Source organism: Diabrotica undecimpunctata, chromosome 4 (genome assembly GCF_040954645.1).
Source record: "Diabrotica undecimpunctata isolate CICGRU chromosome 4, icDiaUnde3, whole genome shotgun sequence".
NCBI lineage: Eukaryota > Metazoa > Arthropoda > Insecta > Coleoptera > Chrysomelidae > Diabrotica > Diabrotica undecimpunctata.
The window spans coordinates 119412151-119428396 of NC_092806.1; the positions used below are offsets into that span (position 1 = coordinate 119412151).

The window sequence follows — 16246 nt, forward strand, 5'->3', positions numbered from 1 at the left end:
GTCTTGTATAATTTGTGGCGCCTTTCATCTGTCAAGTAGGAAGTATATTGATATTGTTTTGTGTATTTAAATGTGTTAAATTTTTAATTATATTCAACATAATTTTAACAATAATATGAAAAAATAGAATAAAACAGATCGAAAGTTTACCGGACTCTAAACTATGGTTTTCGCTACCTCAAAAAGTCAAAAATACCCCAAGTTTTCTGGGAAAGTTTAACAAGAATGAAATCACCTTAAAATGTACTACATGTAGGAAGATTTTTGTATAATCGTAATTTTATAATGACTGAAAATCCTGAGACAAGTAACATTCCGAAATGGCTTCATCCTACAGATGTAATGAAATTACATAAACTGAAACAAAAGAAAAAGGCATTACAGGCTAGAATCAAGGGAACTAATCCAAAACAAGAGTTAACTACTAGTGGGTCTTCTCAATCATTTGAAAATATATTTGCAGCTAAGAAACGTACTAACCCTTTTGTTACAAATAATCAAAACAAAAAAATAAAAACTGAACAAAACTTTTGCCTAGATGAATCCACAGATCAAACCTTGTTCAAACTTTTCAACCAAAAACCTTTAAGTTCTCCTAATGGTTCCTTTACATCATTTAGTGACATATTAAATAAAATAAATGCAGATGGCAAAGAATCTATAGAAGTGGTTAAAGCCCAAGGAGAGAACTGGTTGCCAATTGATTGGGCTCTAAAAGATAAATTAAGATTAATCTCCTCCAAGCCATTTCCATGGAGCCAAAAGCTTAAAGTGAGTGAAGAAGCCAGTGGTATTACCGCATTTGCAAGATGTTTAAACAACGATCCTGGAAATAATTTAGATTCATCACCAAATGCAAAATTTCATCAGTGTTGTTTGTATTGGATGCATCCACATTTACCATGGATGTCCCTTTTTCCTCGAATCTCTTCCAAAGTTCAAAGTGTTGCACCTATAAATTCTCATGTGAGAGAAAGCTTACAACAAGCTTGGTCAGATAGTTTAAGATCTTTGTTTCAATTGATAAGGACTAGACAATGTCCATATTTTTATGCTTGTGCCAACTCTTTTACAGTGCTTTTTAGGGCAGCTGGTATTAGTGGATTTACAGGTAAACTATACTTAATATTCTCTTGTATGAGTTGTAGACATTAAGTATATAGCAATTTTTGCTTACTTGAATTCTAAACTTTAGTAAAAATATTTTAAGTTTACTTCTGATGAAATATCATTTTTAACTATTAATATATTGTATTGTTCACATATATTCTACCATTCTCAGGGCTATATTTTCTCTTAACTAACCTTAATGGTACAGCACCTCAGCCAATTCAGTTGATTATCCTGTTCTTTGTAATCAATTATATTTGTTTTTATTTCTTGATTATTTTAGCCAGTTGTTCTCATATTCCTTGTCTTCTTTTTTTTCTTAATCATTTGTTGGTGCATCCTCATTTCTTTTGTCATACATTGTTAATTCTGTTTCTGGTCCAGTTAGATTGATGGTCAGCAATTCTGGTTAACTGAGCATATAATTTCTATTTCTTCTGCATTATTACCTGAATGAATCTTTATACTTAATTAATAATTTTCTTCTTATTTATTGTGTGCATTGTGTTTAATAGATTTTAGAATATATTACGAAAAATTTTCATTTTCCCATTTTTTAGATTTGCATGTTCTTATTACTCCAACAACCAAAGGATTTAGGAACTTGCTCAAACAAGAGGAAATTGAATTTACTATGCCACTAAAAAAGACAAGAACTCCTGATCAGGAGTTTGAGAACAAAACAACATCAAATAGTAATCAGATACAAGAAACAGAGGATCAAATGGAAAATGAAGACATACCTGATGAAACTTGGATGAAAAGCATGGGAATTGATGATAAAGAGATCAAACGAATTAATTATAGTCAGGTAAGATTTGAATAAATTGTAACAATCTTAAATAGACAGTGAATACATAAATAAATTTGTTCTATAATTTGTCTAGGTATAATAATTTACCATTAGAACAGTGTAAATCAAACCATGTTACTGTCGATACGGGGAATATTATATATATATACATATATATATATATATATATATATATATATATATATATATATATATATATATATATATATATATATATATATATATATATATATATATATATATATACATATCTTTTGCATGTATCTAGCTTGACATATACCAATTTTTAGATATAGATATTATTTTCCTTTATTGTTCTAATACTTAAATTAATTCATCCATGTGACACCAGCTTACCTCTTCAGTTATTGAACTATTTAATTCTTGTATAGATCTACCTTCTTTAAGTACATGGTTGTGTTTTCAAATTTACACGTCATAGCTTCTTAATTTTTATTATCTTTAGCTTTCTAACCAGCATTTTACCAGCTATAAATAAGACTTTTAATGAAAAGAAAAATGTACACTGGGACAATTCAAGTGAACAAAAAAAAAAAAGGAAATGTGAAAGGAAGAGAAATAGAAGGACAATAGTAGAGAGAGTTGGGACAATTCAAGTGAACAAAAAAAAGGAAATGTGAAAGGAAGAGAAATAGAAGGACAATAGTAGAGAGAGGATCCTTTAATATGGGAAAGTAAATTATACCATAAAAAAGCCAAGAACTTCAGCAAGACTTAGCACACACTTGTTAAATACTCCACTTTACAAAAAAGACTTATAGAAAATGGAAGAAAAACAGTCTCACTGCAAACACAAACAATTATTGACTGCTGACTTATGGAAAACAGATCAAGAACGAAATATATCATGCCTTGCATGATCAGGAAACTTACCAGATCTTAATTCAATTGAAAATCTATAGGCTATTGTAAAAGCTAGACAATAAAACACTGAAAACTTTGTTTTTAAAACTTCCACAAAATTTATTATAATGTTTTATCACTACAGCTGTTTCAGCAGAGTGCCTTTCTCAAGTGATCTATTTTTGGATGTGTTTACAATTTAAAGTTTAACGAAATAGGTTTAGGTGGGGAGAACTGTTTATCTCAAGTTGGTCATTCAAAATTATGTATAAATTTTTTAATATCCGTAGATTCTAATAAAGATAGCTTATTTTGGATGTGAAGAATCTGAAATTCGTCATTAAAAGAATGATTATGATCTAGAATGTGAAGTGCGTATGTAGAATCTGTTTTGCTATTATTGAATGCCCTTTTATGTTCTGCTATATGTTTGTTAAAAGTTCTACCAGTTTGGCAGATGTAAGTTTTCGGGCAGTGATATAAATGTGGCGACTTGGTTGTCTGTTGCTAGATTGTTTAGGAGATCTTTACAGTTCATTACCAGTTTAGATTTGGCGAGTAGGTTCTTTATGGACATAATAGCCATTTGGCTATCTGTATAAATGATTCTCTTTGTTTTGGGGTCTCCATTCAGAATTTCAACAATGCAGGCCACCAAAGCAAAAACTTCTGCCTGGATCACAGTTCTACATTGACCTAGGCTGCAAGATTTGTTATAATTACATGTTTTCCCAAAGATTCCTGTTCCATTACCATGGGTAGTTTTAGATCCATCAGTGAATGATACTAATGTTTGAGACTTTTTGGTCTCTAAGAAGATATAACTATGAGAAAACAGTGCTGCAATTTAAAAAAAATTGATTGATGACTGAGAAAGGCGTTTTAGAACTCGTTTGCTGTATTCATTATCAATCTGCCATTGGATTTTCTCTATCGTGCACAGATTTTTCACAAATTGCCATCTAACTTTTGTATGAAAAAACAAGTCTGCCATAGTGGCTATGCTTAATAAATGAAAATATTAAGACGAAGAAACTGCTTTGTTAGTTGTAAGCTTTGTGGCGTAAGGACACACAGAGATTTTAAAAATGCAAAATTTAAAATCAATTAGTTACTAATTTCTTTTTATGGTGCCCTATCCAATTAGTGGATATTGGCGACAATTCTGGCATACTCCTCTCGGTCTTGTGTGGCCCTAAAGAGTGCATGGGCATCGAGGTTTGTCCAATCCCTTATGTTTTTAAGACATGAGTATTTCTTTCTTCCGATGCCCCGTTTCCTTCTATCTTCCCTTCCATAGTAAGCTTTAAGAACTGGGAATTTCGAAATATATGACCCAGATAAGCAGTTTTTCTTCTTTTTATTATTAGCAGCAATTCTTGTTCTATGCCCATTCGATTTAATACTTTAACATTTGTTGTGTGATCTGTCCAAGGAATTTTAAGTAGTTTTCTAAATACCCACATTTCAAAGGCCTCCAATTGGTTCATCACATTGGCCTTTATTGTCCAGGTTTCTACACCATATAGCAGTATGGAGTAAATGTAACATTTTACAAATCGATATCGAAGCGTTAAGTTAAGGTTGCTGTTGCTTAGCAAGGTTCTCATATTAGTAAATGCTGTTCTCGCTTGCTCAATCCTGCTACGTATCTCTACGTCTGGATCTAGATCTTCAGTTATCCAACTGTCCAGATATCTGAACTTGGGGACCTTTTGGATGTTCTTATTGTTTACTCTTATATTTAATTGCATATTTCGTGTTCTGCTAACCACCATTACCTTCCTCTTGTCTATATTAATCTTGAAGCCCAGTTGTTCTCCTTCAGTGTTTATTCTATCTATTCGTCGTTGTAGCGCTTCTTGGCTATCAGCTATTATGACTGTATCATCAGCATAGCGAAGATTACTAATAGTCTGTCCGTTGATTTTGATTCCATCTTCAGTGTCACTTAAGGCTCTATCGAAAATTGTTTCAGAGTAAAGATTAAAAAGGAAGGGTGACAGAACACAACCCTGTCGTACCTTTTTCGATTGAGAAATATGATGTAGATTCCAGTCATAGTTACTAACGCTGATACAGTTTTGTAATGTAGTAAGCAACCCGACCTTGGTCAACTTTATAGGTTATAGTTATACTATAAATTAAAAAGTACAATTCTTCGTTTTTTGTAAAGTGAACATGGAAACTCAGTTGGGCTAATGCAGCGGGAGCCTGATACCACATATTGCACTGAGAGTTTAATTGCTCTTTCGTTTTTGATTATTCTGGAGTTTCGTATTTTGAATTTGGAATCGTGGCGCTCATCATTGTTTTTGATTCCTGATTATATTTCGTTTGTAATTTCCATAGCTCCATTTCCATGCTAATTACATCTCTGATCAATTTATTTATACGACTATGGTAGATTCCTCGACTATAATAGAAGTCACAGTTAGAATGCAGTGTTGGTCTTACGGCGCGCAGCGATGCTGCTCATTTTGGTACAGTTGGTAGGTGTGTGGTAGTTTGGCGATAGACTAAGATATCAGGACCGTACGCGCTTTGTTTCAAAAATCTTTACTCACTAATTTAACCGAGTTAAATAAGAGAATAAACAAAAAAAAACAAATTAATTCTATAACAAAATGCCTGTATACATAACATATTTAATACCTCGTAAATACTAATATACAAAAAATGCAAGTAGTTTACCCTATACAACACGATAAATATATATACATAAGATCATAATTGAAATGTTTTGTGCGTACAATACTAAAAAAACAAATGAGCATTAAATCTGAGATATTTCTCGTTAATTAATACTAACCGCAATCCATATCTAAATCGTCCTCATCCTCTGAATCATCTCCTATATTAATTATCACCGGTTCAATATCTTCTTGCAAATTCCAACGTCCACCGCAAACATTTTTTCTTCTACTTTCTTGACGTGGCTCACTTAATTATGCCACTGCTCTTTTGATACGTTTTATTGACCGTTCTACAGTTTTTTCTTTAAAATCGACGTTGTTTGAAGCCACATACCTCTTCCCTTTACTCCACACCATCTCAATGGGCTTCAGCTCGCAATGGTAAGGCGGCAGTCTCAAAATCTTAACGCCATATTTTTCGGCAATTGTTTCAATTTTGTACTTGCCATACTCGTAAATTTGACTTTTGTTTCACAATTTTTTCGGGAAATCAAATTTGCGTGAGTGGTATGACGCATTATCCAAAACGACAACGTTTTCTTTGTTGTTCAACATTCTTCATATAGATCGCCATCCATTTCGTCGTGGTAATCAGCGGTTCCCTTCTTGGCCAAGAAAGTTAATTCAACCCATGCCACAAAACCAGTTTCGCTTCCAGCCTGAAGAAGAACAAACCAAGGACCTCTCTGGAGGAGCTTTCAGTCCAGTAGAGATCCCTTTTATGAAGGCATCTCGTGGATTCTTGATCGTTGTGTCCCTTCATTCCTTTTTTGACTGAAGCACCGATGTTAGTCCAAGGTTTTTTTTTTAACCTATTCTCTATCCTTCCATTGTTGGACGTAGGTCTCCCCCAGTTCTCTCCATCTTTCCCTATCTTGAGCTGTTCTCTGCCATGTGGGACCTCCTTGTTTTCTGATGTCATCTTTCCACCTCATCTGTGGTCTGCCTCTTGATCTCTTTGCATTGTATGGACGCCACCTTCCGATGGCATTGTTCCATCGTCCGTCTTGGAGACGTTCATTGTGTCCAGCCCATTTCCATTTCAGTTTTGCTGCTTGTTCTATCGCGTCTACTGTCTTTGTTCTGGTTCTGATCCACTGGTTACGTTTTCTATCTTTAAGTGATATACCCAACATTTGTCTCTCCATCGCTCTTTGTGCTTTCCTTATCCTATCCAAATTGGCCTGTGTAAATGTCCATGTCTGTGCTCCGTAGGTGAGCACCGGTATTATAACAGGAGTTATATACCTTGCTTCGTAAGTATAGAGGGATTGTTTGATTTTTTAGAACGTAAGAAAGTTTGCCAAACGCTGCCCATCCCTGTTCATTTACCTGTTCTATTTTTTACTGCTTGTATTTTTATTGCCTCTTGGTCTTCCGTGTTTGTCATTACTTTTGTTTTGTTGAAGTTAATTTTTAGGCATTTTTGCAGTGATTTTTCATGAAGTTCATTTAGCATTAATTCTAGTTATTGTCGTTCCGAGGAGATCAGGAGTATATCATCCGCATATCTAAGGTGATTTAGGTACTTTCCGTTAATACATATTCCTCTGTTTTCCCAATCTGTTGATTTTATTATATCTTCGAGGGTCAAGGTAAACAGTTTAGGTGAAATTATATCGCCTTGTCGGACTCCTCGTTTAACTTTTATATTATCCGTTATTAATTTGTCGTCCAGAATTACGGTCATGGTTGCGTTTTGGTAAATATCACGTATCAATTGTCGGTATCTTGAATCTATGCTACTATTGGCCAGAGCTTCTTCCACCGCCCAGTGTTCAATGCTGTCGAAAGCCTTTTCATAATCTACGAATGCTAAGTACAGCGGAAGGTTATATTCATTGGTTTTCTCAATCAAGATTTTAAGCGCATGTAGATGGTCGATTGTGCTGTATCCTTTCCTGAATCCGGCCTGTTCCACTGGTTGGTAGTTATCAAGTTTATAGGTTAGTCGGTTGTTTATTATTCTTGTGAAGGTTTTATATAGTTGTGACAAAAGGGAAATAGGACGGTAGTTGTTTAGGTCTGTTCGGTCTCCTTTCTTATGTATTAAGATTGTGTTGGCATTTCTCCATTGTTTAGGTATTTTACCTTCAAACAGACATTTGTTGAACAGTATTTTTAGCATTTTTTTTAGTCCAAGGTATATCGGTATAAACAAGGTTTACATTATCCTTCTTCCTCAATGTTTTTATATGGCTGAGGTACTTGTGTCTCTATAATATGAAATCTTTTCTTTCCATCATTATCGAATATCAACCTCTTTTACCATATTCTAAACCCATGTCATATAGTAGCCTAAGAAATGTGGTTTTTGAAAAAGCTGGTAGTTCCTTATTATCCTGCACACTTTTCATTATGCTGTCGACGGTTGGTGTTTTCCAAAAAAAAAATTGACAATTTTCCTTATTCGATATTTCACTCCCTCATCGTAAGTATTCTCACGGATTAATTGCTATTTAACTGGGAATAAGCCACAATTAAAGGTTAAAATACGTTTATTGACGTTTCAATTGATTTACTAGTGTTTGTATTTTGAGAACGATTTCCGAAGTGGAAATTGAAACGTCAATAAACGTATTTTAACCTTTAATTGTGGCTTATTCCCATTTAAATAGCAATTAATTTAAAATGCCACAAGAAAATAGCTTCAGAACAATATTCTCACGGAATTGTATTGGAAACTGTTTTTCTTCCTTTTTTGTACCGGTTTCAGTTCACCTTGCTGGACCTCTTCGCGGATGTCATAAATTTTGCGAACTATTGAAAATTGATAAATATAGATAAGCTGTCGACAATGAGTTTTTGATATATATTTTTTTTTTATACATCGATGATTGAATCATGCTTTAGTTGAAACAATAATGATAATCTTTTATACAACCGTAGTCAATTGTTGTGTTCGCGTATATTCCATTGCTATGATTCTTAAATCCGATCCTGATGCACCGCTCGGTACAAACCGGCAACTTGGTCGGCCGTTCTCCCGTAAGAAATACATTACCTCTCTTACCTCCACTGCATTGTAACTGTGGCTTCTACTATATTTCTAGTAATACTCATGGTAAAATGAACACAATATATGACAGCTGACCCAGGCGTGTGACGTAGTCAAGAACGCTCGAACTCATTGTACAATGAACACAATGAATACAACAAGAGAAGCCAGTTCCATTAATTGAATCTTCTGAAAATAGTATTGTAGAACATGACTCTTGTGATATGCATAAAAAGAGTTTGAGTATTTCTATGATACAAAAGATGTTAACAGACTCAAATCTAACTCCTAAAAGAGCCTGTGATAATATTTTAAAGTTAGGCGAGAAGTTGAGCTTTGTCCCAATTGCAAATAAATCATATTCTTTGCTTGGTAGTAAGAATTCGTCATATACAAGTGATCATTCTGAAAATGATGCTATCATCTGAAAGACCATATTCAGTAGAAGAGTTTCTTAACGAATAACTAAGAAATTACAGTACCTTTATGTACAAGTAACTTAAGTATTTTTATATGTATTTGGGTATCCTACGCAGCAACTTCAACGTATTAGTTCGTAATGTTTTATTATGCAATTTGCAATTTATTTAAATTGTGCAAATAATTGTTTATTTTGTGATATTGGCGATTTTTTAAATTCAGTAAATTTTAATTATTGTTATTTTCTGACTTTTTGTAAGCTTTGTCCATAAAATTGTAAAATTTTCTGTGACAATAAAGCATATTACTAGTTTATTCCATTCTATACCCATACGATATTAACAGTTATCTTCTAAGTATTTTACACATAACATAGTGTTAAAAAACTCTTGATTTACCACAGTTTCTATTCTATTGATGAGTACCTGTCTCATGTATTGTATTGTATTTTTTATGTTTGACGAATGTAATAATGTAGAATTTTACATGCATAAATCTATCTTATATTTTTTAAATTTCCCACTTTTTTCCTATTAACATATTAAAACAACACCATTAAGTCTTCAAAGGACACCGAATAAAGTCAAGATAAACAATAGTATAACAGAAATCTTTGAGGTCCATTATCATCTAAAATGTTTAGCATAATATTAGAAAAGGTTATACAGGAAGCAAACATTAATAGAACATTTCTGATCTACCACAAAAAAACATCACTGCTTAGCATTTGTGAACGACTTGGTAATCTTGGCTAGAAGGAAAATAGAACTGATGGAAACAGTCATGAAACTGAAAGAGAGGGTAGAAACCAAGCTAATGTATATAAATGAAGCAAAAACGAAGTATATGGAATACACAAATAAGAAATTCGTTCGGGGCAGTACATAACAATGATAACAACATAGATAACACAATATAAATTCGAAGAAGTTAAAATATTTGAGTACTTAGGACATGTCTTCACAAGAGAACCTAACTGTGAGGAAGAAATACAGAAAATAATTATGTCTGGCAACCGCGCTGTATATGCTCTCGATGGGTTGTTAAGAAGCAATAATATATCTCGAAGAGCAAAAGTTAGGACATACACGACCGTAATAAGGCCAATAGTGATGTATGCTTCTGAAAAATGGGTCACAACAAAAAAACACCAAGACTTTTTATTAGTTTGGGAATGCAAAATCTTGTGACGACATATTAGCGGTAATTAAGGTTCAAAGACTTAGATTTTTGGGCCATGTGCAGAGAATTATTCTATCTAGAATTCCCAGAATGGTACTACCTAGTGCATTGGCAGGCAAAAGGCGAAGAGGAAGACCGAGGTCAAGATGGAGCAACGAAGTTAAAGAAGATATGCGAAGAACGTAATAAACTGGGAAAAAATGGAGTGACAAAGAATAGTACATCAGCCATGGGCCTACTAGGCTCGTAGTGCTTACATATTATTATCATTATTAAACAATACCAAGATAATTTTATGGGTGAAAAATACAAAAGATGTCATTTAAAACATTGTGCAATATTGTGTGACCTCATTACACTCATATTCGATGGCCAGTTACCTCATCCGATCTAAATAAAGTTAACTTTATCATTATTTATTTTGATTTTGTGTTTAGTTCAGTATATACGTACAAATTTTGTGTACCTACATTACAAAGTGATCATTAACAAATTAAGAAGTAGAAATACCTTGTATATTTGAAAATAATTTAAATTTATTTTTAAACATCTGAAATATTGAACTCTGGAGTATAAGTTGATCAACCTGTACCTACGTGTAATAAAAGATAATTAAAACTTGTTTTATAAAGGATATCTATGTGAACAAAATAACTGTACCAAAAATCAATAAAATTAAATTAACTTCAAAATATTATTTATGATTAAATATTATAATAACATAATTTTATCATCTCTTTATAATTACTATAATTAAATTAGCCAAATTATATAAAAAAAAACGGGTGTGGCAGTCCAGTGGGACTGCCGGTGGAAGTTACACTTCTATACACGCATTCGCCGTTACAATTTGTTTGGAAGTCAATCTGCACAATCATTACATATGTAATTCTATAAGTAAGACATATCAGAAAGAGAAACATAATTAATAATAACTTACTAACAATGAAGGATTGAATCAATATTTTGATGAAAATATAAAATTTAATTTTCATATATGTATGAAAGGAGTTGAATGCAAATTTTTTTTACACATACTCTGCAGTAAAATTCATTGTTTATTTTGTTATTAATATAATAATACAATTGTGTTTTCATCTTGTTCAGCATTTGTGTTTGGGCATAAAATGTTATGAGTATTATTGTAGACATGCTTTTCTTGATTTGAACTGTCTTTTAGCAAAGCAAGTTCCATATACGAGCTAGGCTTTTGCTTATATTTAGTACAAGTTTGTTTTTCGTTTTTTCGTTGTTAGAAAAGTCTTCTAATTTTATTTTAGAAAACGGTAAAATGATATTTAAAATACCAAAATTTAGACCTAAAATAATACAATATAAATTAAACTGCCATATTAATAAGTATTTAAAAATGACAATAATATACATAAAAAAATACACTACAATACAGTGCAACATAATTCCATATAATAATACAATACAAATTGAAATGCAATATCCATAAGTATTTAAAAATGACAATAATGTAATAATATTAACAAAAAAGTCCTCCCCGACTGGGAATCGAACCCCGGTCTCCCGTGACAGGCGGGGATACTGACTACTACACTACCGAGGACATAACACAAATGTATTTCAAAATTGACAGTTCTGGATCATACAGTGATTTATTGAGATTGTTATTTTGAAATACAAAAGAATAATATAATTATGAACATTTAATAAATAATACAAAACATATCACATAAATAATAATATTAATAAATATTTTATTATATGTATAATATTATATGTATATATATCTTTATATATATATATATATATATATATATATATATATATATATATATATATATATATATATATATATAATATTAAATTATATATACAAAAGGAACATTTTTATATTCGAGAGATGAAGAGAGAGAGAAAATATATCTTCTGTCTCTCTCTTACTCATTATCTTACATATGTAATGGTTTCACAGATTCACTCCCATACAACTTTCCAACGTGGAGCGCGCGTATAGAAGTATAACTTCAAAAAAAACGTAATATTAAAAGTCTTTCCTATACAACTACATTCAAATTTTGCGTGAAGAAGCGTTCTTGTCTACTTCATGCGCGAAGCGAACTGATTTTGCAACTGTATCATACATTGTGTCGATTGTACCATGAGTAGTACTATACTTATAGTATAGTTCTTCCCAAACCCTTCTTTCAGTGCGTCATAGTTGATCGAATTCTCTCTAACACATTAAGCTAGAAGTGACAGAAAAAAACGTGTATCTGTGATTATTATACATAGAACTTAGAAAATTATTTATCGTAAAGCTAATTCTGCTTACGGATGTATAATTGGTTGGAGTTTAGAATACGCTAAATAGATATCCAATCAACGATGCGCATAAATATAATTTGACGCAGATTGTCTCGATCGTGACAGTACTTTCACAATGTCAACTGATAAAATGATAATTGTCATTCCAGGTTAGTATTATCAGACATTTTACAGTGAAAATTTAATTTTGTATTTATTGTCATAAAAATATTTTAAATATACCGAAATATATCGAGAAAGAACAAAGACTAATATTAAAATTATTAAATTATTTTCAATTTAATAATTGAACGATCCTACAACTGTCAAATTTAACTAAAATGTCATGCAATAATTCTCGACATTCTTAAAATCCTATATGACGTCAAAATTAGTGACGCACTGATTGAAGGGTTTGGGACAGACTGTATGTCTAATGTGTTTAGTTCTACTTGGTTATGTTTTTTTTTATAAACATATTAGGCAAACTAGTTTTTCTTTTTTATGCGATTTGACAGTATTATTTTATTTACTTATTAAATAATTATACAAAATCTTGTAGTACTTTGATGTTTTTAAATGGATTTTTATTTTAGGACAAAATGATCAGCAAAATAGAATGTGAAGTTGATAATAGTGATCAGAGTTTAGTCATGATAGAAGGAGGAGAAGTACATGGGTTTTATAATTTTTTCTTAAACTGTAAAAGTTCCACTGCTTTAACAGGTCATCTCGCTGGTGTACCACCAACACTTCTAGCACCTGTGGCGTTCCATGGTGCCTCGCTTAATTCTCTAAAAGTTAAAGAAAGCAAAGTGTACATAGACGATTCAAATTATTACTCATTAGAACTTTCAGGGCCTATTCTACCAAGTATGACCCCCAATTTATTTGCTGTATCGAGACCTGAACACAGCTTGACAGCTACCTACAACAACTTGCGAAGTACTGAATGTTTTAGCCAAGTTAAAAACACGGAAAGGAGATCAGTTATTGAACGGACAGGAACCGTTGTATTTGGTACAGAAAACTTGTCAGATTGTGGTTTATCGTCAGATATTTTAAAACATTTTTGTGCTCCGGATAAGGACTATGTAACAAATGTTGAATGCTTAAAGTATACTAGTGAAAATAATACGTTTACTTGGTCCTGAGATTTATAGGTATTTCCATAATTTCATCGATAACTATACCATTCACAAATTTTATTTGTATATACAGTAATAGTTAAATTTTATTAAGATTTAATTTTAATTTATTTGTAATTATGTTTTAAAAATATAAAATTTTTAAGTTATAATCTTTTATTAGATCTCATCTATACATTAATGGGACGCAGATAGAGCGAGTAAAACAGTATTGCTACCTGGGAACTATTATAAACGAACAGTGGAGCAATGTACAGGAAATAAAGTGCCGCATAGGAAAGGCAAGAACGGTCTTTAACAAAATGAGCGCCATCTTCAAAAGTCACAACATATCCCTAGATACAAAAATGAGACATTTAAGATGCTATGTTTTCTCTGTGTTGTTGTACGGGGCGGAGGCATGGACGCTTACAGACACCACTACTAAAAAACTTGAAGCATTTGAGATGTGGCTTTATAGAAGAATGCTGAGAATATCCTGGACAGCAAGGATCACGAACAAGGAAGTTCTAGAAAAAATGAAGAAGGAACCAGAGATTGTGTTTACGATCAAACGCATAAAATTGCAATATCTGAAACACGTTATGAGAAATCAGCACCGTTACTCCCTGGTGCAGTCTATATTGCAAGGTAAAGTCAAAGGTAAGCGAGGACCCGGTAGAAGGAGAATATCATGGCTGCGGAATTTAAGAACATGGTTTAAGAAAACCTCAACGGAGCTGTTTCGAGCCGCAGCGAGCAAGGTCATGATTGCCAATATGATTTCCAACATCCGAAACGGATAGGAACCAGAAGAAGAAAAATTAGAAGATATGTGTTTGTTCCTTATTAGTGCACTTCACCAGCACATTTATTAAGGTCTCTTCTACATAAGACAAAAAAATTCTCAACATCTTAATAACCGACTATTGAAATACGAAAAAACAAAAATTTTATATTGTGCTGAATACAGTAGAATCTATAATTTTTAGTAGTTCGATAGGAATAATGTATGATCCAGGGCTTTTCCGCTATTTGCGATGCCAAGATACGGTAATTAGAAATGGGGGCACATGGCACGTCCCGCTGATTTGTTAGAAATGGGCGTAACAAATGAAAAATTTTGGAAGGAAATAATAAATTGTGAGATACATTGAACATGCTTCATAATCAGGCATGGACATTTTGCTGTTTCGGAAAGTTGCCAACGGTGTATGTCATAATCTAACATCAATTAGATTAATAAATAAATAATATTGTGGGGTACACTGTTTAAATTTAATTTTTTTTACATAAATGACTATGTATCAATTATGTAATTCGGATCAGAACTGACCAAAAATTAGTTAAACATGAAATTGCTGGAAAACATTTTTTTTGTTTTGATAAGCACAAATAAAGAAGCACAAATAAAGTTGAAATTTTTCCCAGTAAACTGATGTTAGATTATGTATGACATGTTGGAGATTTACACCGTTGGCAAAAGGTCCAACATTATTTCTTCTTGTAACTAAATAACGTACCCCTTATAACGGTTGCATCTCTGCGAATGATGCACGTACACCAGAATATTCGAGATGTAGCGACCGTGGTACAGAGCGAGACGTTCATGCAAGCAGGAATAGAGGTGGACCACTCCATATGATTCTGGAAAAATACTTTTAGTATTTATAAGCCGCGCTGGTATTATTTAGTTAGTTGATAAAATATTATCGTACAGTAAGCTAAAAATAAATAGATTTATACAAATTAAAACAGCTGGTTTTATTTAAACACGTTACATTATTATAAAGCGTGTTCAATGTATCTCACAATTATTTCTTTCTAAATTTCTAATTTTTACCCAAAATGGTAGACATCTAAAACATTAGCAACTCTTATTCCCAACGACTAATTAGATATACTTACTAGGCCAAAACTCTACTTCTATTTTCGGCTTCGAAATTTTAGTAAGTTCTATTTCGACATTTTAGTAAGTTTCGACATCGTTTCACTTTTTACAAACATTAATATAGACGAAACCATAAATTAAATACAGTATACAGCAGGACCACTTGTCTCTAGTTAAAAACTTGCACGTCCAACACTTACTTCATCTTCGAAAACCAATTCTGCAGACAAATAAATGATGTCCCAATCAATTACCCACTCTCCAGTAATTCCAGTATCTTTATAGAAAACTACGAGATCCGAGCACTATTTACATCATTGCTTAAACCCACATGTTGGCTACGATATGTTGACGATACATTCGTCATTTGGCACATGACAGGGATGCTTTGGTATATTTTCAAGCCCGTCTGAATGGTATACATCCTAGTATCCAGTTCACGATGGAGGTGGAAACTGATTCATCCCTACCGTTTTTCAACGTTCTCATAAGGAAAAACCAATCCCAAGGTTTTCATCACTCTGTTTACCGAAAACCCACCCATACCAACCGCTACTTGCAAGACAACTTTTATCACCCACCTCCATAAATTAATTCAGTCATGAATACCCTTGTCTCCAAATGAATACTCCTTTGCGACGATGCAAGTAAATCCGTTGAGCTTTCTTCATTAAAATAAGCCCTCATCCAAAATGATTTCCACGAAAATAACATCAATAGGAGCATCCACAGGCAATGATTTCCGGCTCAGCTTCAACCCACAGACTCAGACCCTTACCATACAAAAGCGTTTTTTCTAATAAATCTGGTACCCACCATCAAGAATCTTCAGTGCACTACGTAGCTATCGACAGTATCAATGAACCG

The 16246-nt window shown here is 32.7% G+C and overlaps 1 protein-coding gene across 1 annotated transcript; it reads left to right on the forward strand.

The window, feature by feature from the left end:
* Positions 1-36: 36 nt before the first annotated feature.
* hd (humpty dumpty) lies at positions 37-13661 on the forward strand. The gene is made up of 3 exons (XM_072530091.1): positions 37-1111; positions 1671-1921; positions 12958-13661. Exons 1-3 carry the CDS (start codon positions 286-288, stop codon positions 13513-13515), a joined length of 1635 nt encoding a protein of 544 aa, XP_072386192.1. The 5' UTR covers positions 37-285; the 3' UTR covers positions 13516-13661.
* The last annotated feature ends 2585 nt before the right edge of the window (positions 13662-16246 follow it).